The 27,959-nt window shown below is 46.0% G+C and overlaps 2 protein-coding genes across 2 annotated transcripts in view; one reads left to right on the plus strand and one right to left on the minus strand.

Moving 5' to 3' along the window:
- acap1 (ArfGAP with coiled-coil, ankyrin repeat and PH domains 1) overlaps window positions 1-10,792 on the plus strand; it is a 48,975-nt gene extending 38,183 nt beyond the window's left edge. The window contains exons 18-23 of the mRNA XM_062984531.1: window positions 465-497; window positions 4,538-4,731; window positions 4,996-5,105; window positions 7,847-7,957; window positions 8,909-8,958; window positions 9,620-10,792. Of these exons, the coding sequence (XP_062840601.1) occupies window positions 465-497; window positions 4,538-4,731; window positions 4,996-5,105; window positions 7,847-7,957; window positions 8,909-8,958; window positions 9,620-9,726 (605 nt within the window). The 3' untranslated portion in view covers window positions 9,727-10,792. The remainder of the gene's footprint in view (window positions 1-464; window positions 498-4,537; window positions 4,732-4,995; window positions 5,106-7,846; window positions 7,958-8,908; window positions 8,959-9,619) is intronic.
- Window positions 10,517-27,797, minus strand: LOC134300006 (monocarboxylate transporter 13-like). Its single transcript, XM_062984544.1, has 6 exons — window positions 27,469-27,797; window positions 24,518-24,661; window positions 22,341-22,598; window positions 18,255-18,265; window positions 13,716-14,214; window positions 10,517-10,704 (listed from the first exon to the last, which is right to left on the minus strand). The coding sequence occupies exons 1-6, from the start codon at window positions 27,671-27,673 to the stop codon at window positions 10,517-10,519; spliced, it is 1,305 nt and encodes a 434-aa protein (XP_062840614.1). The 5' UTR covers window positions 27,674-27,797.
- Between the last annotated feature and the right edge of the window lie 162 nt (window positions 27,798-27,959).

Raw genomic sequence — 27,959 nt, forward strand, 5'->3', positions numbered from 1 at the left:
CAGGAGCAGGCATGGGCCAACTTAGGCCCTCCAGGTGTTTTGGACTTCAACTCCCATCATTCCTAACAGCCTCAGGCCCCTTCCTTTTGCCCCTCAGCCGCTTAAGCGGCTGAGGGGCAAAAGGAAAGGGCCTGAGGATGTTAGGAATGGAGGGAGTTGAAGTCCAAAACACCATGGTTTACACCAGGAAATATAATCCGATAATGGGACACACTTTACAAATGTCTATGAGAGTTGCAGTCCAAAACTGCTTAAGCGGCTGAGGGGCAAAAGGAAGGGGCCTGAGGCTGTTAGGAATGATGGGAGTTGAAGTCCAAAACACCTGGAGGGCTGAAGTTTGCCCATACCTGGCCCAAAGTCACCTGTTGTAATTATAAATAGGTGCAAGTATATTCAATGGTTAATATAGTAAGAGTTGCAGAATAATTCTGCTTTCTCATACATCTTTCCCCCTTTTTTTCCAGGCAGTACTCCGAACCGTTCGAGCCCCATCCCAGGTATGGAAATTCTGGATCCCAACATTTCTGTTGCACACTTTGTTGTGTTACTAGTATTTTGTTTCCCCCGTAAGCACAGACTACACACAAAAAAAGCAGGCATTGCTGATGGTGAAAAAATTGGGTTGGTTTTCAGGGGTTGCTGAAGCAAAGAATCCGCTCCGGAATTTTAGTCCGAACTTTAAATCATCCCGCGTCTCTCTCTCCAATCTGCTCTGGATTTTAGTCCGAACTTTAAATCATCCCCCTTCTCGCTCTCCAATCTGCTCCGGATTTTAGTCCGAACTTTAAATCATCCCCCGTCTCTCTCTCCAATCCGCTCCGGATTTTACTCCGAATTTTAAATCATCCCCCGTCTCTCTCTCCAATCCGCTCCAGATTTTAGTCCGAATTTTAAATCATCCCCCTTCTCTCTGCAATCCCCTCCGGATTTTAGTTCGAACTTTATAGTCTCTCTCAACAAAGCACTACACCTATGGTACAGTAGAGTCTCACTAATCCGAACTAAACGGGCCAGCAGAAGCTTGGATAAGCGAATGTCACGCTCACTTCAAACGATCAGCATGAACGCAGATCAAAGACAGCTGCTATCAAAACCAATCTTTATTGAAGAATACACAACTTGGGAAAAGTCGAGAATGACATAATGTTTACATACAATCAATTTTATTACCTTTGCTACTACGTCACATCACACGTAAATATCATCACCAAACCCCACCCCCTGTATCACATTTCTACCATTTCCACACAAACTACTCATTATAATTGTTTTGATTTTCACTCCACAAGTTCCCATGCTCTGCTGCCAGGTGTTTTCATGAGCCGTCGAGGAGTGCTCTTTGTTATGGCTCCAATTCCAGAGCTTGCAGACTCAACTCTGGGAATTGGCCCCATGACAAGCGAATATGTTGGATAATAAGGAGGGATTAAGGAAAAACCTATTAAACATCAAATTAGGTTATGATTTTACAAATTAAGCACCAAAACTTCATGTTATACAACAAATTTGACAGATAAAGTGGTTTAATATGCAGTAATGTTATGTTGTAATTACTGTATTTACGAATTTAGCACCAAAATATCATGATATATTGAAAACATTGACTACAAAAATCGCTTGGATTATCCAGAGGCTTGGATAAGCGAGGCTTGGATAAGTGAGACTCTACTGTATATTTGAGTTAGCTGCTTTCAAAATTCAGGGAAAAGCTGAAGTGGATTCTTTGCCCTTCTGACATGGAAACTGTTACCCAGGTCCTTCCTTCCCTCCTTTTTTCTTTCTTTCCTTTCTTTGCTTTTTCTATCTGTTTCCTTCTCTCTTTCTTCTTCCCTTTCGTCCTTCTCTTCTCCCTCTCTGTCTGTCCTTCCTTCCTTTCTATACTTCCTTCCTCCACTTCCTGTCCATATACAAAATATCAATAGTCTCAAAATGAGAAGATACATGAAATCAAGGGAGTCAAGATCACAGCCATAAATCCATAAGCATGAAAGCAGGAACTTTTCCCAAGACAAAACTCTTTCAGGAACATAAGCAAACATAGGAAACTGGAATCATGAGCTTGAGAGCTGAAACAGAAACCTGAACTTTTTGGCAACGTTGTCTGCTGCAAGTAAACATCCCTTAATTTAAGCCCAAGCCCAACCAAGAAGCCATGAGATCATGCCTCACACACTTGGGTTTCAAGGATTTCTCACCTCTCTGAACACTTAATCTCTATCCTTCACTCCCTTTCTCCGGAGACTTAATATATGATGCCATTTTGTGATGTGTTTAATAATGTTTAATGTTTTATTAGGGGAGGGTCAACATTGATGTTTTAAACTATTTTTATCGAGGGTATTGAACTGTTGCCAACACAGTGAACCGCTCTGAGTTCCCTTCGGGGTGGAGAAGGGTGATATATAAATACAAAAAACAAACAAATAAATAAATCTGCTATCGAGGAAACTCTCCATCAACCAAAGGCCGATTCCCAAGAGAAATGGCCCTTTCCTGTGTTACTAATGTATGAACATTGGAATCCAAAACAGCCTCTGTCTCATTGTCAGCTGCCTGCACTTCTCTCTGATCTAAGGCTGATTGCACACAGAGTCCTCAGTTGTAAACCCATCATCCCCTTCGTCCTCTGAAAAATCCTCAGACGCTTGCTGAGCCCCAGCATCTTCCTTTCTCCTTCCTTCCTTCCTTCCATCATCTCTCTCTCTCTCTCTCTCTCTCTCTCTCTCTCTCTCTCTCTCTCTCTCTCTCTCTCCCCTCTGTCTGTCTATCTATCTATCTACATCTATCTATCTATCTATCTATCTATCTATCTATCTATCTATCTATCTATCTATCTATCTCTTTATCTATTTATCTATATCTTCCTTCCTTCCTTCCTTCCTATCATCTTTCTCTCTCTCTCTCTCTCTCTCTCCTATCTATCTATCTATCTCTTTATCTATTTATCTATCCCCTCTCTCCTTCCTTCCTTCCTTCCTTCCTTCCTTCCTTCCTTCCTTCCTTCCTTCCTTCCTTCCTTCCTTCCTTCCTTCCTATCATCTCTCTCTCTCTCCCTCCCTCTCTCCTATCTATCTATCTATCTATCTATCTATCTATCTATCTATCTATCTATTTATCTATCCCCTCTCTCCTTCCTTCCTTCCTTCCTTCCTTCCTTCCTTCCTTCCTTCCTTCCTTCCTTCCATCCATTATCTCTCTCTCTCTCCTACCTATCTATCTATCTCTTTATCTATTTATCTAACCCCTCTCTCCTTCCTTCCTTCTTTCCTTCCTTCCTTCCTATCATCTCTCTCCCTCTCTCCCTCCCTCTCTCCTATCTATCTATCTATCTATCTATCTATCTATCTATCTATCTATCTATCTATCTATTTATCTATCCCCTCTCTCCTTCCTTCCTTTCTTCCTTCCTTCCTTCCTTCCTTCCTTCCTTCCATCCATTATCTCTCTCTCTCTCCTACCTATCTATCTATCTCTTTATCTATTTATCTAACCCCTCTCTCCTTCCTTCCTTCTTTCCTTCCTTCCTTCCTATCATCTCTCTCTCTCTCTCCCTCCCTCCCTCTCTCCTATCTATCTATCTATCTATCTATCTATCTATCTATCTATCTATCTATCTATCTATTTATCTATCCCCTCTCTCCTTCCTTCCTTCCTTCCTTCCTTCCATCCATTATCTCTCTCTCCTACCTATCTATCTATCTCTTTATCTATTTATCTAACCCCTCTCTCCTTCCTTCCTTCTTTCCTTCCTTCCTTCCTATCATCTCTCTCTCTCTCTCCCTCCCTCTCTCCTATCTATCTATCTATCTATCTATCTATCTATCTATCTATCTATCTATCCCCTCTCTCCTTCCTTCCTTCCTTCCTTCCTTCCTTCCTTCCTTCCATTATCTCTCTCTCTCTCCTACCTATCTATCTATCTCTTTATCTATTTATCTAACCCCTCTCTCCTTCCTTCCTTCCTTCCTTCCTTCCTTCCTTCCTTCCTTCCTTCCTTCCTTCCTTCCTTCCTATCATCCATCTCTCTCTCTCTCTCTCTCTCTCTCTCTCTCTCTCTCTCTCTCTCTCTCTCTCTCTCTCTCTCTCTCTCATCTATCTATTTATCTATCTCTCTATTTATCTATCCCCTCTCTCCTTCCTTCCATCATCTCTCTCTCTCTCTCTCATCTATCATCTATCTATCTATCTCTTTATGTATTTATCTATCCCCTCTCTCCTTTCTTTCTTCCTCTCTCTCTTAAGACCTTCCTTACTTCTTCCACCTCCTTTCTCCATCCCTCCTTCCTCTTTCTTGCTCCTCCTAACTCCCAGAGAAGTTCAAGTGTGATGGACTACCACACCCATCTACTCCTCTTCACAGGGGATAATAGGCTTTGTAGTCCAACACCTGCAATTCTTGTCTCATTTGGATGTGTTGCTTTCTGTTGAAGAGGTGCTGCGGGTGCTTGCCTTGTGTGTCCTGCCTGGCTGAATGGGGTTGGACTGGATGGCCTTTGGGGGTCTCTTTCAGGGTTTTTTCTCTCTCTCTCATCCCAAGGGTCCCCAGGGGGCTCAGCTTCCCCATCTTTGGAGAACCTGCAGAGCTTGCACCCGGGGGCCTTGCTCTTCCGTGCGGCCGCCGCACCCCCCAGCTTGCCCACCATGGCGGACGCCTTGGCCCACGGCGCGGACGTCAACTGGGTGAACGTGGCCCAAGAGAGCCGGACCCCTTTGCTCCAGGCAGTGGAGGCTGTGAGTCTGGGGAAGGGGGAGGAGCCAGGCAGGGAGGGGGCGTGGCTACAGCAAAGGGGGCGGGGTTAGAACATTGGTACTGCGGCCCTCCAGGTGTTTTGGACTTCAACTCCCACAATTCCTAACAGCCGGTAGGCTGTTAGGAATTGTGGGAGTTGAAGTCCAAAACACCTGGAGGGAGGGCCGAAGTTGGCCCATGCCTGGGCTACACAGATTCTCTGTGTGTTTATGTGTCTCTATATGTCTTCAATTTTGTTTACACAGAATTCCTTGCTGGCCTGTGAGTTTTTGTTGCAAAACGGTGCCAACGTCAACCAGGCGGACATCCGAGGGCGAGGACCCCTGCACCACGCCACCATCTTGGGCTACACAGGGTCTGTCTCTTTTTAATAAAAATATTATATATATATATATATATATATATATATATATATATATATATAAAAGAGTGATGGAATCAGGGCATCAGACAAAACAAACAAAACTACAGGCCCCCCAACCTCGAAATTTGACAACACAACCCATCATCCACGCCTCTAGGCTGATACAACAAAAAGAAAAGAAAAATAAAGTCCTAATTAGAGGGAGGGCAATAATTGTTTTTATCCAATTGCTGCCAGTTTAGAGGGCTAATCTCTGCCCACTTGGTCTCCTAGCAACCAACTCAGCCAAGGGACAGCCAGGGTTCAGTTAGGGGACAGGCAGACTTAGGCCTCACTTAGGCCTCTTCCACAGATTATCTAATTTGCACTGGATTATATGGCAGTGTAGACTCCCACCAATTCCTCAATACTTTATTTCCCATACCACCATACTTTGCCACAGCAACGTGTGGCCGGGCACAGCTAGTATATATATATATACACACACACACATACATATATATATACATATGGCAAAGGTTTCCCCTAAAGTTAAGTCCAGTCGTGACCGACTCTGGGAGTTGATGCTCATCTCCATTTCTAAGCTGAAGAGCCGGCGTTGCCCGTAGACACCTCCACAGTCATATGGCCGGTATGACTGCATGGAGCACCGTCATTAATCTCTTAGGATTCCTATTGTCTTGGGTAGATCAAAGTTTGGAAATAATTAATAGTTTCTTTCTTTGCCTAAAAGTAATACTATGCAAGATATTTGCATTGCCAAAGTAATCAAACATGACTGTTGTTGTGCAAGTGTTATCAAAACCCATTTTTGTGCATGATGAAGGATATTATTATTATATATTATTGTATTATTATTATTATTATTATATTGTATGACACAGCAAACAAGATAGATATGCAGGATTTCATATCACAAAATCACAAATCGAACACTTCCTAAGTGTCTAGGACTGTGTGATGTATTTTCGGATGATGCGTGCAGATCCCAGCAGGGTGGCCTTTTGCAGTTGGCAGATCGTGATTTTGTCAATGTCTATTGTTTCCAAATGCCAGCTGAGATCTTTTGGCACGGCACCCAGTGTGCCCATCACCACAGGGACCACCTGCACTGGTTTCTGCCAGTCTGCAGTTCAATCTTGAGGTCCTGATAGCGGCTGAGTTTTTCCTGTTGTTTTTCGTCAATGCGACTGTCACCTGGGATGGCAACATCAATGATCCAAACCTTGTTCTTTTCCACAACTGTGATGTCTGGGGTTTTGTGTTCCAGAACTTTGTCAGTCTGGATTTGGAAGTCCCACAGTATCTTTGCGTGTTCATTTTCCAATACTTTTGCAGATTTGTGATCCCACCAGTTCTTTGCTGCTGGGAGGTGGTACTTGAGGCATAAGTTCCAATGAATCATTTGGGCCACGTAGTTATGCCTCTGTTTGTAGTCTGTCTGTGCAATTTTCTTACAGCAGCTGAGGAGATGATCCATGGTTTCGTCAGCTTCCTTGCACAGTCTGCATTTTGGCTCATCAGCTGATTTTTCGATATTATTATTATTATTATTATTATTATTATTAATACCCTGCTATATCTCTCCCGAAGGAGACTCTAAAGCGGCTTCACATAATAAAAATATACTTTATATTTCGCTCTGTCTCCCCGAGGGGACTCAGGGCGAATTACAGAACACACATACGGCAATGTTGTTATACAGTCAACAAGGAAAGACAATACACAAACAGAGGTAAAGGCATTTCCCATCTTTATTACTGGCATCTTGGAGGATTTTCTCAACTCTGGCCACAGGGGGTGCTGTTGTTCCATCTTCCATGCCAAGGAGCTTTTGTCGTCCTTGGATGTCCTTAAGGGCACCTTTTATTACCTCCTTGCTAAAAGCAGTACCTATTCATCTACTCGCATTTTTGCTTTCGATCTGCGAGGTGGGCGGGTGAGCTGCCACCTAGCATTAGCATACAAAAATATGAAAAAATTAAAACAGAATTAAATATAAACAGCGTTAAAAAATTCCCATTTAAAAACCATTTAAACATACAGTAGAGTCTCACTTATCCAACACTCGCTTATCCAACGTTCTGGATTATCCAACACATTTTTGTAGTCAATGTTTTCAATACATCATGATATTTTGGTGCTAAATTCGTAAATACAGTAATTACTATATAGCATTACTGCATATTGAACTGCTTTTTCTGTCAAATTTGCTGTATAACATGATGTTTTGATGCTTAACTTGTAAAATCATAACCTAATTTGATGTTTAATAGGCTTTTCCTCAATCCCTCCTTATTATCCAACATATTCGCTTATCCAACGTTCTGCCGGCCCATTTATGTTGGATAAGTGAGTCTCTACTGTATTTAAAATTAAAAGTTTGGAAAGATGTTTCTCCAATTCTGCAAAGCAGTAAATCAGACACAGTTACTTTATAAAAGCATTTCCATAAAGTAACGCAATTGGGGTTTTTTTTCCTTCCAAAATATAATCAGCGCTCATGGCAATTTCCTTACCGGTTTGTGGTGAATTTATTCTGATACCATTGGTATTTTTATGTATGTTTGCCCTGTCATGGGGTTTTCTTGGCAAAATGCATTCCAGTTTGTTTTGCCCTTGCCATCTTCCCTCTTTAGGGAATATTCTGTGCAAAATGGGCCTGAAATGAACCAAAAGTGCCCCCAAAACAGCCCTTTAGAAGAGGTTTTTTCCCTCCTTCCTTCCCTTAGGCTTGCCTGTCTGTTCCTGAAACGCGGAGCCAACATGAATGCGGTCGACGGAGAAGGGAAGGATCCACTCAGCATTGCCATCGACCTCGCAAACGCGGACATTGTGACCTTGTAAGCGAAAGACAGAGAAGGGAAGATCTCTTTCCTTTTGGGATCCAAAGTGTAGGGCCAGGGGGTTGGAAGTCCAGACATTAGGCTGGAGCCATACTGCTCTATAATCCAGTTTCAGAATGCAGATTAATTGCACTGACCTGGATTATAGGGCAGTGTAGACCAGGCATAGGCAAACTTTGGCCGTCCAGGTGTTTTGGACTTCAACTCCCACCATTCCTAACAGCCTCAGGCCCTTTCCTTTTCCCCCACTTAAGCGGCCGAGGGGCAAAAGGAAGGGGCCTGAGGCTGTTAGGAATGGAGGGAGTTGAAGTCCAAAACAACATGGTTTACACCAGGAAATATAATCCGATAATGGGACACACTTTACAAATGTCTATGGGAGTTGCAGTCCAAAACACTATGGTTTACACCAGGAAATATAATCCGATAATGGGACACACTTTACAAATGTCTATGGGAGTTGCAGTCCAAAACACCATGGTTTACACCAGGAAATATAATCCGATAATGGGACACACTTTACAAATGTCCATGGGAGTTGCAGTCCAAAACTGCTTAAGCGGCTGAGGGGCAAAAGGAAGGGGCCTGAGGCTGTTAGGAATGGTGGGAGTTGGAATCCAAAACACCCAGAGAGCCGAAGTTGGCCCATGCCTGCTCTACACTGCCCTATAATCCAGTTTAATGCAGTTAATCCATATTCTGAGGCTGGATCATAAAGCCAGCCTTCCTCTGTATCACACACCCCAGACTCTGTAGAGTTTTCAAGGGCAACCCCTTGTCCAGGACACTGCAGTAGTCTAGGCAATGAAGCAGCTTTCCAGGTCGGATTGGACTGCAAGTCCCAACATCCCTCCCTACTATCCATACTGGCTCGAAGCTGCTAGGTGTCCAATCTGTTGTGACCTGTGATGCTTTCTCTTTTCTTTCTCCCTTTTGCTGCCTCCAAAGACTGCGGTTGGCCAAGATGCGCGAAGCAGAGATCGCCTTGGGTCAATCGGGTGAGTGGTCAGAACCCCAAGGTTTGCATTCATTTGGTCAACGCAGGATGCATCCACACTGTCGAATGAATGCAGTTGAACGTCACTTTGTCTGCTATAGAATTATAGGAGTTGTCGTTCGAGAAAGTCTTTAGCATTCCCAGTTGGTGTCTCAGCAAACAATTGAAGGGAGATGTTGACTCTTAAGCTGGAAGGTGTCCAGAGGAGGGCAACTAAAATGATCAAGAACAAGAATCCCTATGAGGAGCGGCTGAAAGAGCTGGGCATGTTTAGCCTGCAGAAGAGAAGGCTGAGAGGAGACATGATAGCCATGTATAAATATGTGAGGGGAAGTCATAGGGAGGAGGGAGCAAGCTTGTTTTCTGCTGCCCTGCAGACTAGGACACAATGGAACAAGGGCTTCAAACTACAGGAAAGAAAGGAGATTCCACCTGAACATCAGGAAGAACTTCCTCACTGTAAGGAGAGCTGTTCAGCAGTGGAACTCTCTGCCCTGGATTGTGGTGGAGGCTTTTAAACAGAGGCTGAGTGGCCATCTGTCGGGAGTGCTTTGAATGCAATTTTCCTTCATCTTGGCAGTGGTTTGGACTGGATGGCCCACCAGGTCTCTTCCATCTCTAGGATTCTATGATGTCCTCATAGTCTTCCTTGTTTCTTCCAGGGGACGAAACATACCTTGATATTTTCCACGACTTTTCGCTCATGGCCTCCAACGATCCGGAGAAACTGGCCAGGAGGAGCTACGACCTGAAGCTGACCACGTTGTGAAACACGGAGGGGGGAAAGGACACAAAAATAGCCGCTGCGTACAAATACGAAATGTGTGGATCGCCATCCAAAGCTATGGTGACAAAAAAAAAAACCAATCCCATGATCTCAAGATCCTTTTTTGGGCACTTTTTGGGGTGAATGCTTTATTTATTTTCCCCCTTTACGGAGCATCGTAGTGAAGAAAAACTGAGCTCTCACTATGTTGAGTTTTGGGACTCTTTATCTTCTCCTTTTTATTTATTGCTTTGCGGGACCGGACTTTTTATTTCCGATGGAGAAGAAACGGATGAAGTATCTTCCCAACTTGGTCCACTTCCTTTAAGTTTGGTGAAGAAACCATCGGGGAAATAGACATTGACCCCAAATTTCAGGGAAAGATCATGCTCCCTAGATGTGCCTTTTGAGCATTGAAATGGCTGGAAACCTTGGAACTGATTCTGCAAACTGGGACCAACTTGCCCCAAAACTATTGCAAACTTGTTTTGTTTTATTCATGTTCCATCCCATCCGCACCAGCAAAATATACATTAAAATCAACTTTTTTCAAAGCCTGTAAATCTCTCTCTCTGGTTGGAAGGAAACCTTGAGGTCATCTACACCAGGCATGGGCCAACTTCGGCCCTCCCTCCAGGTGTTTTGGACTTCAACTCCCACAATTCCTAACAGCCGGTAGGCTGTTAGGAATTGTGGGAGTTGAAGTCCAAAACACCTGGAGGGAGGGCCGAAGTTGGCCCATGCCTGGTGTATATCTGGTGAGTCTTGGACATTTTCTTAGGCAGAGTAAAGTCTATTCCGTTGGTTCGGATCCGGCAACTTCTCCAACTTCTGTCCTTCTGGAAAGTTTTTTGGGGGAGGCAGGAGGGCGAAAAGAGAAGAAACCAGGTAACATCAGAAGAACCAAACCTCCCCCGGTGACGAAAGCACCTCCCGCCAGGAAAGACGCGTTGTAGCTGCCGGTCCAGTCACGGATCCAGCCTGGAATAGAAAAAGAGAGACGGCATCCATCACTTGACCTTTGTTTACAAAGCCTCTGATAGCAAATAAAGCCTTTTTTAAGGTCCTATACGATGTAACATGAATTTTGTTCCTGCGTTATCAATGTCATTTCCTAATTGGTTCTATCTCAAAAAACCATGGGAAAAGTAAAGTTGCCAAAACTTTGTTTTTGCGGAAGGGACATCCTGCAACAATTATATATATATAATTGCGTAGTATGGTGGTATGGGAAATAAAGTATTGAGGAATTGGTGGTAGTTAAGGTAAAGGGTCAAGGTTTTCCCCTGACATTAAGTCCATTATAAATGGGTTATATAGCTGTGTGGAAGGGCCTTAAGTCTACACTGCCATATAATCCAGTTAAAATCAGATAATCTGTATTTTATAGGCAGTGTAGAAGACGCCTAAGTGAGGTCTAACTCTGCCTGTCCCCTGGGCTGAGTAGGTTGCTAGGAGACCAAGTGGGCAGAGCTTAGCCTTCTAACTGGCAGCAATTGGATAAAAACAATTATTCCTCTCCCTCTAATTAGGACTTTATTTTTCTTTTCTTTTTGTTGTATGAATGTAGAGGCATGGATGAGGGGTTGTGTTGCCAAGTTTAGTGTTTCTGGGATGTGTAGTTTTGTTGTTTTGTCCTAGGCCGAAATTTCATTACCCTTTTATATATATAGATAAATGTAATGTGCATAATTAGGACCGAGTTAACAACAAAACCACTGGGTCAAATCACGCCAAGTTTGGCCACAATACTCCTCACTTTCCAAGGAGTGACCTTGCAACTTCAAAGCCTGGCTGCTTCATACCTACGGGAATCCTTTCTAGGCCACCTTGAAGGTCACGAAGAAAACCTCACTTAGGACTACGCCACAGCAACGCGTGGCTGGAAACAGCTAATAATAATAATAATAATAATAATAATAATAATAATACATCACACCATCCTAAACACTTGAGAAGTGTTCAGCTTGTGATTTTGTAATATGAAACCCAGCATATATATCTCGTTTGCTGTGTCATTTTCTGTCTTTGTATCAATAATAATAATAATAATAATAATAATAATAATAATAATAATAATTGGAAACAATAGACATTGACAAAATTACGATCTGCCAAACTGCAAAAGGCCACCCTGCTGGGATCTGTGCGCATCATCCGGAATTACATCACACAGTCCTAGACACTTGGGAAGTGTTCGACTTGTGATTTTGTGATACGAAATCCAGCATATCTATCTTGTTTGCTGTGTCAGATTATGTCGTTGTGTCAATAATAATAATAATAATATATTTATATTCTACTCTATCTCCTCGAGGGGACTCATGGCGGATTGCAGAACACACATAGGGCAAGCATTCGATGCCGTTATACAATTAACAAGGACAGACAGTACACAGACAGAGGTAAAGGCTTTTCCCATCTTTTTCCATTATCTTGGAGGCTGTGCTCAACTCCGGCCACAGGGGGGTGCTGTTTCTCCATCTTCTATTCCGAGGAGCTTTGTTGTCCTTAGACATGCTCCCGATCGATTTCCTTAAGGGTGCCTTTTATTACCTCCCTGCTAAAAGCAATACCTATTTACCTACTTGCATTTCTGCGTTCGATCTGCTAAGTGGGCAGGGAGCTGGGGCTCATGGCGGGTGGTCACCCTGACCCAGGCTTGAATTGCTGACCTTTTGATTGGTATGATTTTCTCCACAGCACTTTAGCTGTAATTCATTTTGCTATAGTTTGTTTTTCAATTCATAGATTTTCAACCAATTCAACATAGTTTATGGCACAAAAACAAAGTTTCTGGAGGATAACAGCTACTTTCAAAGTACTTACCGCACAATTAAACAGCAAATAACACTTTCAAACCAGGAATAAATTTTGTGACATTGTGTTATCTGTCTAGCTGGACTAGGCATGGGCAAACTTTGGCCCTCCTTACCTATGGGCTTATGAAACCATCCAGATGGTCTTTGAGGGTCCCTTTCCTTATCTATGATCTTCTGATGGCCCGATGAGATCATCTAGATGGCCTTTGGGGGCCCCTTTCCTTACCAATAGTCTTATGAGACCATCTAGATGGCCTTTGGGGGCCCCTTTCCTTATCTGTGGTCTTATGAAACCATCTAGATGGTCTTTGAGGGTCCCTTTCCTTATCTATGGTCTTCTGATGGCCCGATGAGATCATCTAGATGGCCTTTGGGGGCCCCTTTCCTTACCAATAGTCTTATGAGACCATCTAGATGGCCTTTGGGGGCCCCTTTCCTTACCTGTGGTCTTATGAAACCATCTAGATGGTCTTTGAGGGTCCCTTTCCTTATCTATGGTCTTCTGATGGCCTTATGAGATCATCTAGATGGCTTTTGAGGGTTCCTTCCTTACCTATGGTCTTATGAAGCCATCTAGATGGTCTTTGAGGGTCCCTTTCCTTATCTATGGTCTTCTGATGGCCCGATGAGATCATCTAGATGGCCTTTGGGGCCCCCTTTCCTTACCTATGGTCTTATGAAACCATCGAGATGGTCTTTGAGGGTCCCTTTCCTTATTTATGGTCTTCTGATGGCCTGATGAGATCATCTAGATGGCCTTTGATGGCCTTTCCTTACCTATGGTCTTATGAGACTATCTAGATCAGGCATCTAGATTAGGGTTGACCTAAGTTTGAAACGACTTGAAGGCACACAACAACAACAATCTTAATTTTGGACTATTTCATCCTAGTCCGCCCCCCCCCCCCCGCCCCCCAACAGTCTGAGGGACTGTGAATCGGCCCTCCACTCAAAAAGTTTGAGGACCCCTGGTGTAGATGCAGTTGGAGAGAGATCTAGATGGAGCTCCAATCCAGTCAACTGGTTGAAGGATAATTCTGGGATATCTCATCCCAATTTGGAAGATCCCTTCCTCCATTGCCCTCAATGGTGCTGTCTAGGGGTGATGGGAGTTATAGTTCTCCGTTCTCCACCCCCTGAATTGGAAACCACGCCGTCTCACGTCCGCACCTGAGAGCGGGGGTCCGACCAGAGCCTCGAGGCTCTCCAGCATGTGGATCAGCCCGATGGCACCCATGAGCTGCTCCGTGCCCACGATTTCCACCAGGCTGGAGAACTTGAGTGGGATGACGGCACTGGCCAGGAAGCCGTAGGCCACGCTGATGGCCATCATGGCCACGTAGCTGCGCCCCAAGGGCACCGCCAGCAAGGAGAGGCCCGTGAGCACCGTCCAGATGGCCAGGCTGTGGACCAGGCGGAGGGAGGTCCACCCGGCCAGGCCCCCGGCCAGCACCCGGCCCACGATGTCCGAGACGCCCACCGCGGAGACCAGGAAGGCGGCTTGGTATTCGTCGAGGCCCATCTCCCTGGCGTGGGGCACCAGGTGGGCGAAGGGGATGAAGTAGCCGCAGGTGATCAGCATCCCTGCGCCGCTAAAGATGAGGAAGTCGCGGTGGAGGAGCAGGTCCAGCCCAAAGAGCAGCACCAGCCTCCGCCCTCGGCCTGGCACCTCCGAGGACCCCCCGTCTAGAAGAGAAAGAAGATTAAACATCATTCAAAAATATTAGAGTTTCCTGAGCATAGAGATATTGACCCAGGGGCACTTTCTGTCATGATCTCCAAACTTTGACATCCCTGGTTGGCTGACAAAGAACAGATGCCAGCCATAAAACGGGCCAGCCATAAAACCTCAATTACCCTCTGGTATGTGAGAGCCCCTATGTAAATTGGCTAAAGAGAAGGTTCTGGTATTCTGTACAATAAAACCTGTTGGAATCTACCAGCGTGTGTCTTGGTGCTTTCTTCTGTGGAAGACTTACCCACAGCACAACTGGGAGAAGGGAACCTAACACTTTCACAGTTCATAGACTCATAGGATCCTAGAGCTCGATGAGACCCCAAAGGTCATCCATCTCAACCCCTGTTGGGAATCTATGAGCTGAAAGGCTCAGAAATAACCCTCTTTCAGGGGTGATTCCTCAAAAATATAGCAGAGTGGCAGAATCACGATTCATGAGCAGCAAAAGCTTACGTGTGGTGAGGATGGAGAAGCCTTTGTTTCCTAGGATGGCAAAGGATTGCAAAAATCTCCTTGAAAGTTCAAAAAGTATTTATTGAGGTAAAAAGAAATCAGGGTTTGTTGCATGTCTTTCAGGCTGTGTGGCCATGTTCCAGAAGTATTTTCTCCTGATGTTTCGCCCACATCTATGACAGGCATCCTCAGACTCAAAAAAAACTCAAAAATCAGAACAGTAGATGGGAAACAACACTCTGAGGGCAGAGGAGCCCCAAGGACAGCTAATGACTCTGAACAAAGGATGCCCCCCAGGCAAGAGACAAACCTTTCCAACGCTAATTAGGGTGATTAATTGCAACATTAACGCTGGCTTCCAACTGACAAAGGACTCTTGTCACACCCTGGACTCTCCACAGATATATATTTACCTTCCTTGCCTAGTTTATCCATGCCTCACAACCTCTGAGGATGCCTGCCATAGATGTGGGCGAAACGTCAGGAGAAAATACTTCTGGAACATGGCCACACAGCCCGAAAGACATGCAACAACCCTGTGATCGCAGCCGTGAAAGCCTTTGACAACACATTAAAAAGAAATCCATTGTAGATAGAAAAGGTTTTGGAGCTAACTAGCTGTCTAAGCTAGGTCTAAGAAAGGTAAGCAGGTAAAAATAGCAAAAATATCTAGATAGCTACATTTTGCCTAGGAGAGTAGCAAAATGTGTCCTTAGTTAGAAGACAAAGAAGAGAAGATATGGCTACGGCTGCACAGTCCGAGCCTTCTTGGGGCAATTCACATTCCAATCTAGATAGAGGAAGTTACCTCATTTCTGAAGAGATCACATGGCTAAAACAACAAGGTGAGAGGGTGGATGTAAACAGGATAGAAAAAGAGGGAAATCAGCAAAGCCTATCTGGGCATGCATGGGATTATAAAGAGGTTTTCCTCAGGGTGGGCTCCAAAGTCTAGGGATTTGGAGAAGGTCCCCAAATGATGGCCCCAGAAGGCCAACCCTGGAGACCATCCTCAGAAGATGGGCTCCAAAGTCTAGAGGTTTGGAGAAGGTCCCCAAATGATGGCCCCAGAAGGCCAAGGCTCTGGAGAACATCCCTATATGATGGTCCCCAAACCGCAGAAGGCCAACCCTGGAGACCATCCTCAGAAGATGGGTTCCAAAGTCTAGGGGTTTGGAGAAGGTCCCCAAATGACAGCCCCAGAAGACCAAGGCTCTGGAGAACATCCCAAGATGACGTCCCCAAAAAACCAGGGCCCTGGAGAAGGTCCCTGAACCGCAGAAGGCCAACCCTGGAGACCATCCTCAGAGGATGGGCTCCAAAGTCTAGGGATTTGGAGAAAGTCCTCAAATGATGGTCCCAGAAAGCCAAGGCTTCGGAGAACGACCCCACATGACGGCCCCAAAAAGCCAGGGCCTCTGAGAAGGTCCCCGAATGATGGCTGCAGAAGGCCAACCCTGGAGACCATCCTCAGAAGATGGGTGTCATGGGACCAATTCCCAGGGCTGAATTTGCAAGCCCTGGAATTGGAGCCATAACATCAACACTCCTGAATGTCTCATGAAAACACCTGGCAGCAGAGCATGGGAACTCGGGGGTGAAAATCATAACAATTATAATGAGTAGTTTGTGTGGGAATAGTAGAAATGTGATACAGGGGGTGGGGTTTGGTGATGATATTTACGTGTGATGTTACGTTGCAACCAAGGTGATAAAATTGCTTGTATGTAAACATTATGTCATTCTCGACTTTTTCCAAGTCGTGTGTTCTTCAATAAAGATTGGTTCTGATAGCAGCTGTCTTTGATCTGCGTTCATGCTGGTCGTTTGAAGTGAGCGCGACATTTAAGTCGAGAATCCCATTCTCACCCTCCTGCGGAGTCGCAGTGAAGTGAAAATGAGTGGAGGGGGCGATCAAAGCCCGAAAGGAGCAGAGGGGCCTTTGCCAGAGGCTCGGCCGCTGGGAGAGGAAACGCTACAAGCCATCGCTTCCTCTACCGGATACCCCAGACCGAACGGAATTACCCAGAGGATCCCCAGAGGAGGAAGAGGTGTCTCAGCAGCTGCAGAGACCAGTTGGGGGTCTGGAGGGAGCATGCCGGAGACCGTGGCCCTACGGTTGTCTATCTTGGAGACCAACCTGTCCAGGCTGTCGGAAACCGTGGGAAGATTGGTGCCGCTGTTGGAGGAGAATCTCCAGAGGGAGCCCACTCGATACGGTGCCGAAAGAGAGCCGAGTAAGGACGAGGCTTGGAGCCAGAGGGGCCAGCGTGCATCGACGCAGAGCCCAACGGCAACAGGCGGCGGAGGAGATGAGGAGTATTGGCAGGAGCTGGAGTTCCGAGAAAGGATGGCGCGCGAGGAGGATCGCCAGCGAGCCTTGGAGACTCTGAGACCGCCAACTCCAACAGTACTCCCAACCCCCCGAATGGGTGTCGGGGTTGAAAGACCGCTGGGACCAGGGATCGGGTCCAGCGGGTTGGTGCAGGAAGGCGAGGAGGAGCCGGAGATCCATGGAGACGGGGAGGATGCACCGTACGGCGAAGGAGTGCGAAGTGCGGGAGCTACAGCAGGACCTGCGTTCAGATGGGTGGAAGGGCCGACAGCAGCAGCGGAATTCCGAGGGCCGCGGGGAACGACCGCCGGGCTGGGACGCGGAGTGATCAAAGGGCCAGCTCAGGGGAACCTGATGCAACCCCTCCCCAGACCACCCATGCAAAGGCAGCGGGCTGCAGAATGGATGCCTAGGAGAGAGGAGCTCAAACTGGAATACGGAGGGGAATCATCCGAACTGAACTTTTTCCTCATTGGCATCAGAGGATACATGGAGGACAATGCACACACATTCCCCTCCGAAGGAAGCATGGTTCGGGCCATTGGTAATACTCTAAAGAGGGGAGCGGCCAGCTGGTATGTACAATTACATGCCAGACGCGACCCGTGCTTGAGGTCAGTGCCCCAATTCCTCACCGCACTGGAAAACCGATTTAGAGACCCGCTGGAGCAATTGAGGGCTCGAGACCAACTAAAAGGAATAAAGCAGAGGGACAAGACGGTACCCGAGTACGCAGAAGAATTCCTCCATCTCGCGGAAAGGGTACCAGAGTGGTCTGAAGTGACCAAAGTGGAGATATTCAAAGAGGGACTGCGCCCCGAGGTATTTAGTTGGGCGGCGCACAGAGATGACCCAGAGACACTACAGGGTTGGATTCAACTGGCAGGGCGCGTCGAATCCACCCTGTCCCAAGTAAAGCGCTTCCGGAGCGGCGGCGGCGGCGGCCAGCAGAGACCGGTGGCGAGGGGTCGGGGAGAAACGAGGAAGCAGGAGAGACCCAGAGGGAGGCCGGGGATCCCCTTCAAAGGAGACGACAACAGACCTAAGCCGGGATGCTTTGTATGTGGGAAGACGGGCCATCGGGCGGCAGAATGTTGGGCCCGAAAGGGAGAACTGCCCAAAGCCTCAAAGCCCACGCCAGCAGCCGGGAGACGAGCGGAGGAGGAGGTGCGAGCCCCAGAACCTCCGGAGAGGCTGGTGAGTCAAGACAAACGCATGCTGGTAGTGCCGATCTGCTTGTCGGGGTTAGAGAATCGGGCCACCTGTAGAGCATTCGTGGATTGTGGTTGCTCTAGGAACATTATAACTCCGGAATTAGCAGGGGCGCTAAAATGCCAGCAAACGCTGCTTGACGCCCCAATTGCATTTTCGCAGCTAGATGGATCAGTTGCTGCTGGGGAAGTATCCACGAAAGAAATACAGGAGATCCCATGTAAAATAGGCAAATGGGAAGGAGGAATATCCTTTGTGATAGCCCCTATTGCCACATACAATATCATACTAGAGATTCCATGGCTAGAACAGGCAAACCCCGAAGTGGATTGGAGGGGAAAGAGCCTGGCATTTAAAGAGCAACAAACGCAATGGGAGATAAGCAAAATAGCAGAAGAAGAGAGCGAGGGAGATGAAGCGGGGGAAATAGACCAAGAACTATTGCCCCCTGAATACAGGGACTTTGTGGATGTGTTCAATCAGAAAGAGGCAAGTAAATTACCTCCCAAAAGGAATATAGAAGTAGAAATCGAAATAACCCCAGGAGCAAACTTACCAAAACCAAAGGTGTATCCCATGTCTGTTCAGGAGAAGGAGGAATTGAGGAAATACATTGATAAGAATCTGGCGCGAGGCTTCATTAAGCCGTCCAGCTCCCCTTTGGGAGCCCCAGTGTTATTTAGGAGAAAGAAAGACAACTCTTTAAGACTGTGCATTGACTATCGAAATTTAAATGCAATTACTAAGGATAATAAATACCCTATGCCCTTAGTAAAGGATCTGATTACCGTGTTAAAGAAAGGGAGCATGTTTACCAAACTTGATTTAATTGAAGCTTATCATAAATTAAGAATCAAACCCGAGGATACTTGGAAAACTGCATTTTCCTGCGCATTCGGACATTTTGAATATCAAATTTTGCCGTTTGGTTTAAAAAACGGCGGCGCTTGCTTTATGCAGCTTATAAATGAAATCTTACATCCACTATTATATCGAGGAGTATTCATATTTTTGGATGATATCCTTATCGTAAGCGAGGACAGAGAGCAACACATTGAACTAGTCCGGGAAGTTTTGCAAAAACTGAGGGAAGCAAAACTGTATGCGAAACTCTCCAAATGTGAATTTAACAAAACGCAAATTGACTTCTTGGGATATCGAATATCTCCGGAGGGGTTAGCTATGGACCCATCCAAAGTGTCGGACGTAAGAGAATGGGGAGTGCCTCAAACCAGGAGACAATTGCAATCATTCCTAGGATTTGCAAATTTCTATAGATCATTCATAAAAGGCTTTGCACAAATAACCGCACCCCTCACAGAACTTTTGAAAACAAAGGGGAAAGGGGAGACGGCGAAAGTGAAAGCCCCTGGCGCCAAGTTGAGTTGGACGCCAGAATGCCAAAGGGCTTTTGAAACCCTAAAAGAACGCTTTACAGAAGAACCTGTCCTAAAGCACCCCGACATTCAAAGCCCTTTCATAATACATTGTGATGCTTCGGATTGTGCATACGGAGCAGTACTATTGCAAAAAGATCAAAATGGGAACCTAAAACCTTGCGGATATTTGTCTCGGAAGTTCAGTGAAACTGAGAAATGTTGGCCCATATGGGAAAAGGAAGCATTAGCTATATTAAAGGCCTTGGAATGCTGGCGACACTTCCTCGAAGGAAGTGGAATCCCATTTGAAATTTGGTCTGATCATAAGAACCTCCAGTACTTAAAATCTCCTCGAAAATTATCCCCCAAACAAATTAGATGGGCACAATACTTTAGCAGGTTCAATTTCCAATTAAAGTTTTTCCAAGGGAAACAGAATGTTTTGGCAGATGCTCTTTCACGCATGCCTCAGCACGAGGACATAACCACAGCAAAAGAGGGAACGTTATTTTCTGAAAGACAATGGGGTTTAGCTGTCAGTACAAGAGCGCAGGCTCAAAGGGAGAGCACTGCTACTGTCAAATTTGACGAAGAAGATAGTTGGGAAAAAGAACTGAGGCAGTCATATGAAGGAGATCAGTGGATCTTATCCAACGCGGAAAAAGGGGAGCAGAAGGGGGGATTTTGGTTTGTGAAAAAGAAACTGTACATCCCAGCGATATTGAGGATTAAGATTTTGCATCGTTTTCATAATAACCAGAGCGCTGGTCATATGGGGATTACAAAAACGACGAAGGCGATAGCAAAACACTGTTGGTGGCCAGGGATGAGAAAGGACATAAAAAATTATGTTATCCAATGTGATGATTGTGCCAGAAATAAATCGAGAGGAGGGAAGCCAATGGGACTATTACAAACGGTAGCAGAACCTACCAGGCCTTGGGAATGTGTAGCCATGGACTTTGTGGGAGAACTGCCTGTTAGCAGGGGACATCGCTACATATGGACAGTATTAGACCTGTTTTCTAAACAGGCCCACTTTATAGCACTGACTAAACTACCATCGGCAGAGAAACTGGCTGAATTATACATAAACCACATTTACAAACTTCATGGATGTCCCAGTAGAGTGGTCAGTGATAGGGGTGTTCAATTCACAGCAAAATTCTGGGAAAAATTCTTGGAAATGCTAGGAGCAGAAAGGAGCCTAAGTTCTGCTTTTCACCCCATGACAAACGGGGCGGTAGAACGTACTCAACAGACGCTTGGGCAGTTCCTTCGCATGTACTCTAATATGAGACAAAATGATTGGTCTAAGTGGCTAGCTTTCGCTGAACTAGCTTTTAATTCTACCATACATTCCGCAACAAATAAAACCCCCTTTGAAGTAGTTTACGGGTATGAGATTCAGCCTCTGCCCCAATTGCCAAGGTGGGCAGAGAATGAAGAAACAGGGGCAGGGAAATGGAAAACCCAAATGCTAGAATGTTGGAGTCAGGTGACTGCATCCTTAAAAGAAACACACAAAAAGTATAAAACATTCGCAGACAGGAAAAGGGTGGAAGGCGATAAATTGGAGAAAGGGGACTTAGTGTGGCTAAGCACACAAAACATCAAATTGGGGCTACCTTCAAGAAAACTGGGCCCCAAATTTATTGGACCTTTCAGGATACAGGATGTGATAAACGAAGTGACTTTCCAATTGTCCTTGCCAAGGAGTTTGGGGAAAATACATCCAGTATTCCATCGCAGTTTATTAAAAAAGTATATGGGTACTTTGGACAAAATGGATACCTAGTGTTCTTGTTTGATTTATTTCAGAGTCGTGATGGAGGAAGCACAGAAGAGGAGGACGGAGAAAAGGGGGGCGCCATGTCATGGGACCAATTCCCAGGGCTGAATTTGCAAGCCCTGGAATTGGAGCCATAACATCAACACTCCTGAATGTCTCATGAAAACACCTGGCAGCAGAGCATGGGAACTCGGGGGTGAAAATCATAACAATTATAATGAGTAGTTTGTGTGGGAATAGTAGAAATGTGATACAGGGGGTGGGGTTTGGTGATGATATTTACGTGTGATGTTACGTTGCAACCAAGGTGATAAAATTGCTTGTATGTAAACATTATGTCATTCTCGACTTTTTCCAAGTCGTGTGTTCTTCAATAAAGATTGGTTCTGATAGCAGCTGTCTTTGATCTGCGTTCATGCTGGTCGTTTGAAGTGAGCGCGACAATGGGCTCCAAATTCTAGGCGTTTGGAGAAGGTCCCCAAATGATGGCCCCAGAAGGCCAAGGCTCTGGAGAATGTCCTGAGATCATGTCCCCAAAAAGCCAGGGCCCTGGAGAAGGTCCCTGAACCGCAGAAGGCCAACCCTGGAGACCATCCTCAGAAGATGGGCTCCAAAGTCTAGGGGTTAGGAGAAGGTCCCCAAATGATGGCCCCAGAAGGTCAAGACCCTGGAGAACTGAGTCCCTAGTTTTCAGGGCTGCAGAAAGCAAGCCTATTCTATCTTCCTTATGACATCCTTTCACGTATTTATACATGGAATTGGGGTTAAACCCTTCCAATTCCAGTAGAGCCATGAGATGGACTTTGTGGACGCTTACAGCGAGGAGGACTTTGTAGTATTTGCCCTTGGAGAGGACATTGATATTTGCATGGATGGAGATCCTTACCCTTGGTCTCCTCGGTGGCCAGGCGCAGGGGCCGGAGGAGGGCCCCGCAGACCACCAGGTTGAAGACCATGCCGGACACGATCTGGAGACCTCCACGCCAACCATAGCTATCCACCAGCAGCTGGAAAAGTGGTGAAAAACCCAGGGCCGCGATACCCGCGCCGGAGAAGGCCACCGCATTGGCCACGGCTCGGCGCCGGTCGAAATACCGAGCCACCAGAGAAAGGGAAGGAGCGAAGATCAAGGCCCCACCGACACCTGAGGAGGAAACAGCAGGTGGTGAGTTGGTCCTGAGGGGCTTTGGGTTTGTTTACATTAGGCCTGGGCCAACTTGGGCCCTCCAGGTGTTTTGGATTGCAACTCCCAGCATTCCTAACAGCCTCAGGTCTCTTCCTTTGGCCCCTCAGACGCTTAAGCGTCTGAGGGGCCAAAGGAAGAGACCTGAGGCTGTTAGGAATGCTGGGAGTTGAAGTCCAAAACACCTGGAGGGCCCAAGCTGGGTACTTTTTGAAGATTGCATTGACTTCTGAGTATATTCTCCACTGCCCTCTGTCCTGTTAGCAATCTACACCTAGATCTGTTCTTGCCACCTGCAGCTGTGCCAGCATATTGCAAAACGACATGCAAAGGACCTATGCAATCCGGTGGGATTTTTGCATTGCATCCTTTGAAGTGAGATGAAGACAAAGGGGCGAGAGGGAGAAACTGGAACATGTGGGATTCCAGACTATTGTGTCAAACTGGGACCCTGGCAAAGTATGTCATGACCGTAACTATGTAACATATGTAACACTATGTAACACAATTTTTGTTCCTGGGTTATCAATGTCATTTCCTAATTGTTTCTATTATAAAGGCATGGGAAAGGTTTATTAAACTGCAACCACTTTGGGTTGCTGTGAGTTTTTCAGACTGTCTACCCTAAAGGCGATGGATTCTGTCAAGTTTTGAAAGTTAAGCAGGGTCAGTCTTGTTTAGGATTTGGATGGGAGACCAACAATGAGTCACAGTTCCTTAAAGGTCTTCTAAAACCACTGCTGCCATTATTATTATTATTATTATTATTATTATTATTATTATTATTATTATTATTAATGTGTTGTCTAAGGCTTTCATGGCCAATATCACTGTGTTGCTGTGAGTTTTCCAGGCTGTATGGCTATTTCCCAGAAGCATTCTCTCCTGACATTTCGCCCACATCTATGGCAGGGGTTGTGAGGTCTGTTGGAAACTAGGCAAGAGGGATTTATATATCTGTGGAATAATGTCCAGGGTGGGAGAAAGAACTCTTATCTGTTGGAGGCAAAGTGTGAATGTTGCACTTAGACACCTTGATTAGCATTGAATAGCCTTGCAGCTTCAAAGCCTGCCTGGGGGAATCCTTTCTTGGGAGGTGTTAGCTGGCCCTGATGGTTTCCTGCCCGGTTCTGGTTTTTCCCATGTTTTTATGATAGAACCAAATAGGAAATGACACTTATAACCCAGGAACAAAAAATGTGTTACATAGAATCATCATCATCATCATCATCATCATCATCATTATCTTTATTTATCAAGGCGCTTCAATATTAATATCAAGCCAATACCGTGTAGTATGGTATAGAATAGGGTATAGTGTGAGTTAGGCCTATTTTAATAGTAATTCTCAAACAACCAGAAACTAGCTGGCACCTATGTTAAGTGAGTGTCTACTGCACTTAGATACCTTGATTAGCATTGAATAGTTTTGCAGCTTCAAAGCCTTTTTTTTTTCCAAATTTGGTTACATAATGTAATCATTATGTATGATTGGGGTGCAGTGGGTTAAACTGTTGAGTTGCTGAACTTGCTGACCGAAAGCTCAGCGGTTTGAATCCGGGGAGCAGGGTGAGCTCCCGCTGTTAGCCCCAGCTCCTGCCAACCTAGCAGTTTGAAAACATGCAAATGTGAGTAGATAAATAAGTACTGCTCCGGCGGGAAGGCAATCGCGCTCCGTGCAGTCATGCCAGTGGCCACATGACCTTGGAGGTGTCTATGGACAACGCCGGCTCTTCGGCTTAGAAATGGAGATGAGCACCAGCCCCGAGAATCAGACACGACTGGACTTAACGTCAGGGGAAACCTTTACTTTTACCTAATGTAAACAAGTTTATGTATTGGGAAGTGTTGGCCACTACCTTGGAAACGCTTTGGCTTACCTGTGAGTAGGCCGATGAAGAGGTAGAGCTGAGCCAAGCTGGTGGCAATGGAGGCCAAGAGGAGACCGAAGCCCGAAAGGAAGCCGCCCAGCATGGCCACGGGCCGCTCTCCAAAACGTTTGCCCAACCCGGTGGCCAAGGGACCTGCCAAACACAAAGGAGAAACAGAAAGAACAATCAGGGATCCTGCTGAAGTGGCCGAGAGGGGAAAGGAAGGGGCCTGGGGCTGTCAGGAATGGTGGGAGTTGGAGTCCAAAACACCTGGAAGGAGGGCCCAAGTTGGCCCAGGCCTGATCCACACTGTAGAACAGCGGTCCTCAAACTTTTTAAGTGGAGAGTCGATTCACAGCCCTCAGACTGTTGGGGGGTCGGACCAGGATGAAATCGTCCAAAATTAGGATTGTTATTGTTGTGTGCCTTCAAGTCATTTCAGACTTTAAGTCTAAAGTTTAGGACAGAAGCCAGGTCAGTGACCTTGGAGGGCCGCATCTGGCCCATGGGACCCCTGATCTAGAAAATCTCATAATACCATGGGTAAGCAAAGAGACCTCCAAAGACCATCTAGATGGTCTCATAGGACCATAGGTAAGGGAAGGGACCTCCAAAAGCCATCTAGGTGGTCTCATAATACCATGGGTAAGCAAAGAGACCTCCAAAGACCATCTAGATGGTCTCATAAGACCATAGGTAAGGGAAGGGACCTCCAAAAGCCATCTAGGTGGTCTCATAAGGCCATAGCTAAGCAAAGAGACCTTCAAAGACCATCTAGATGATCTCATAAGGCCATAGCTAAGCAAAGAGACCTCCAAAGACCATCTAGACGATTTCATAAGGCCATAGCTAAGCAAAGAGACCTCCAAAGACCATCTAGACGATTTCATAAGGCCATAGCTAAGCAAAGAGACCTCCAAAGACCATCTAGACGATCTCATAAGGCCATAGCTAAGCAAAGAGACCTCCAAACACCATTTAGACGATCTCATAAGGCCATAGCTAAGCAAAGAGACCTCCAAAGACCATCTAGATGATCTCATAAGGCCATAGCTAAGCAAAGAGACCTCCAAAGACCATCTAGACGATCTCACAAGGCCATAGCTAAGCAAAGAGACCTCCAAAGACCATCTAGATGATCTCATAAGGCCATAGCTAAGCAAAGAGACCTCCAAAGACCATCTAGATGATCTCACAAGGCCATAGCTAAGCAAAGAGACCTCCAAACACCATCTAGACGATCTCATAAGGCCATAGGTAAGCAGCAAAGAGACCTCCAAAGACCATCTAGATGGTCTCATAAGACCATAGGTAAGGAAAGGGACCCTCAAAGGCCATCCAGATGATCTTAGGTCAACCCTAAGTCTAAAGTTTAGGACAGGGGGCAGGTAAATGACCTTGGAGGGCCACATCCAGCCCATGGGCCATAGTTTGGGGACCCCTGATCTAGAATGATGCCATTTGACTCCACTTTAACTGCCATAGGAATGATGTGTGGGTACCACGTCTAGCGATGATTATTGACTTGCAATATGTCGGTTATCTGAATGTTAAAGTGAAAGGGGAAGCCATGGCTTATGATCAGATCATTGAAAGGGAAATAGGGGAGTGTTTTAGTGTCTTTCTTTGTGGCACAGCTTGGAGAAGTGGCCTTTGTGAACCGTAATTCCCAAAACTTCCTTTTGGGGCTTTTAAGGACCACAGGAAAGAATGTGATGGACTGATGGATGAATTTGGATCTTGGTTTGCTTGGGGATGCTGGGAGTTGCAGTCCTCAAAGCAAGCTTTAAAGAGCACAAGTAGAATATCTAGGGCAGGTGGATGTATTTGGATCTTGGCTCAGGGATTCTGAGAGTTGCAAAATGTGATCATTAAGGATCATACGAAAGGATGCCATAGATTGGACAAATTTGGCTTGCTTGGGGATTCTGGGAGTTGCCGTAAAAAAGTGACTTTTGAGGACCACTCAAAATAATATCAAGGAGAGATGGGTCGATTTGGAGGTTAGTCCAGGGATTCTGGGAATTGCAATCCAAAAAGTGACTTTTAAGGATCACAGGGAAGGATGCCACTGAAAGAGGGATGAATTTTGGTATGGCTGGCTGGGGGGGATTCTGGGACTTGCAGTTACAAAAATGACCTTTAAGGACCATACACACACAAAATAACCCACCATGGATAGATGGATGAATTTGGATCTTGACTCATTTGGGGATTCTGGGAGCTGCAGTCTAAAAAGTGACAATTTAGGATCATACGAAAGGATGCCATAGAGGAATGAATTTGATTCTTGGCTTACTTGGGGATTATGGGAGCTGTAGTCCAAAAGTGACCTTTAAGGTCCACAGGAAATATGGATGAATTTGGATCTTGGCTCAGTTGGGGGTGCTGGAAGTTGTAGTCCCCAAAGTGGCCTTAATGGACCACAGGAAAGAATGCTACAGATAGATGGTTGAATTTGGATCTTGGCTCACTTGGGGATTCTGGGACTTGTAGTCTCCAAAGTGAACTTAAAAGATCACAGGAAATAATGGCACAGAGAGATGGCTGAGTTTGGATCTTGGCTTGCTTGAGGATTCTGGGAGTTGCAGTCCCCAAAGTGACCTTAAAGGACTACAGGAAATAATGCCACAGAGAGATGGTTGTGTTTAGATCTTGGCTCACTTGGGGATTCTGGGAGTCGCAGTCCCAAAAGTGATCTTTAAGATCCACACAGAGAATATTTGCAGGCAGCTGGGTGTATTTGGATCTTGGCTCATGGATTCTGGGAACTATAGTCCCAAAAGGACCACAGGAAAGAATGCCACTGAGGATGGGTGAATTTGTCATGGCGGGCTGGGGGGATTCTGGGGGGTTGCTGTCCCAAAAAGTGACCTTGAAGGACCCCATAAAAGGACCGATGGGTGCGTCTGGGTCCTGGATCTCCAAAAAGTCCCTCACCGCAATGACTCCGCACTTACTTCCGCACATCAAGGTGGCGATGCAGACGGAGGTGATCCACGAGGTGCTGCTGGACGACTCCTGGAAGTGGGCCACGAACTCCACAAAGAAGACCCCAAAGGAGCGCACCACCCCGAAGACCAAGGCCGACTGGCAGAAGGCCGCCAGGACCACCATCCAGCCCCAGCCCCCGTCGGGGGGCTTGGAGAAGACCCGGGGGCTCATGGCTCCTTCAGGACCATCCAAGGACCAGCATCCGAGCCCAGATCCGAGTCCACAAAGCCACCGACAAATGAGCAAACAGGCCGGTCTCCTGCTCTCTTTCTTCTGCAAGGCTGGCCATCCTTGCCAAGGCTTTCTCCTCGTACAAGAGGAAGAGCACAAATGTTGGGAAACATAGCTCCTTATCAAGTCCAAAGTCTAAAGGGAGGTTTGCATATACGTTTATTTCTGCATGCCTATATGCTCCTCTTTGGGGCGGAGAGAGGAATTTACAACTCTCTTACAAGGT

The sequence above is a fragment of the Anolis carolinensis genome, chromosome 6, assembly GCF_035594765.1.
Source record: "Anolis carolinensis isolate JA03-04 chromosome 6, rAnoCar3.1.pri, whole genome shotgun sequence".
Lineage (NCBI taxonomy): Eukaryota > Metazoa > Chordata > Lepidosauria > Squamata > Dactyloidae > Anolis > Anolis carolinensis.

Excerpts from the sequence above, each read along its gene's own strand:
- LOC134300006 (XM_062984544.1), bottom strand. The coding sequence starts at position 27,673 with ATGAGCCCCCGGGTCTTCTCCAAGCCCCCCGACGGGGGCTGGGGCTGG. Across the intron at positions 24,662-27,468 it reads CGCCACCTTGATGTGCGGAA|GTCCCTTGGCCACCGGGTTG; the intron begins GTAAGTGCGGAG and ends TGTGTTTGGCAG. Across the intron at positions 22,599-24,517 it reads CTTCATCGGCCTACTCACAG|GTGTCGGTGGGGCCTTGATC; the intron begins GTAAGCCAAAGC and ends TTTCCTCCTCAG.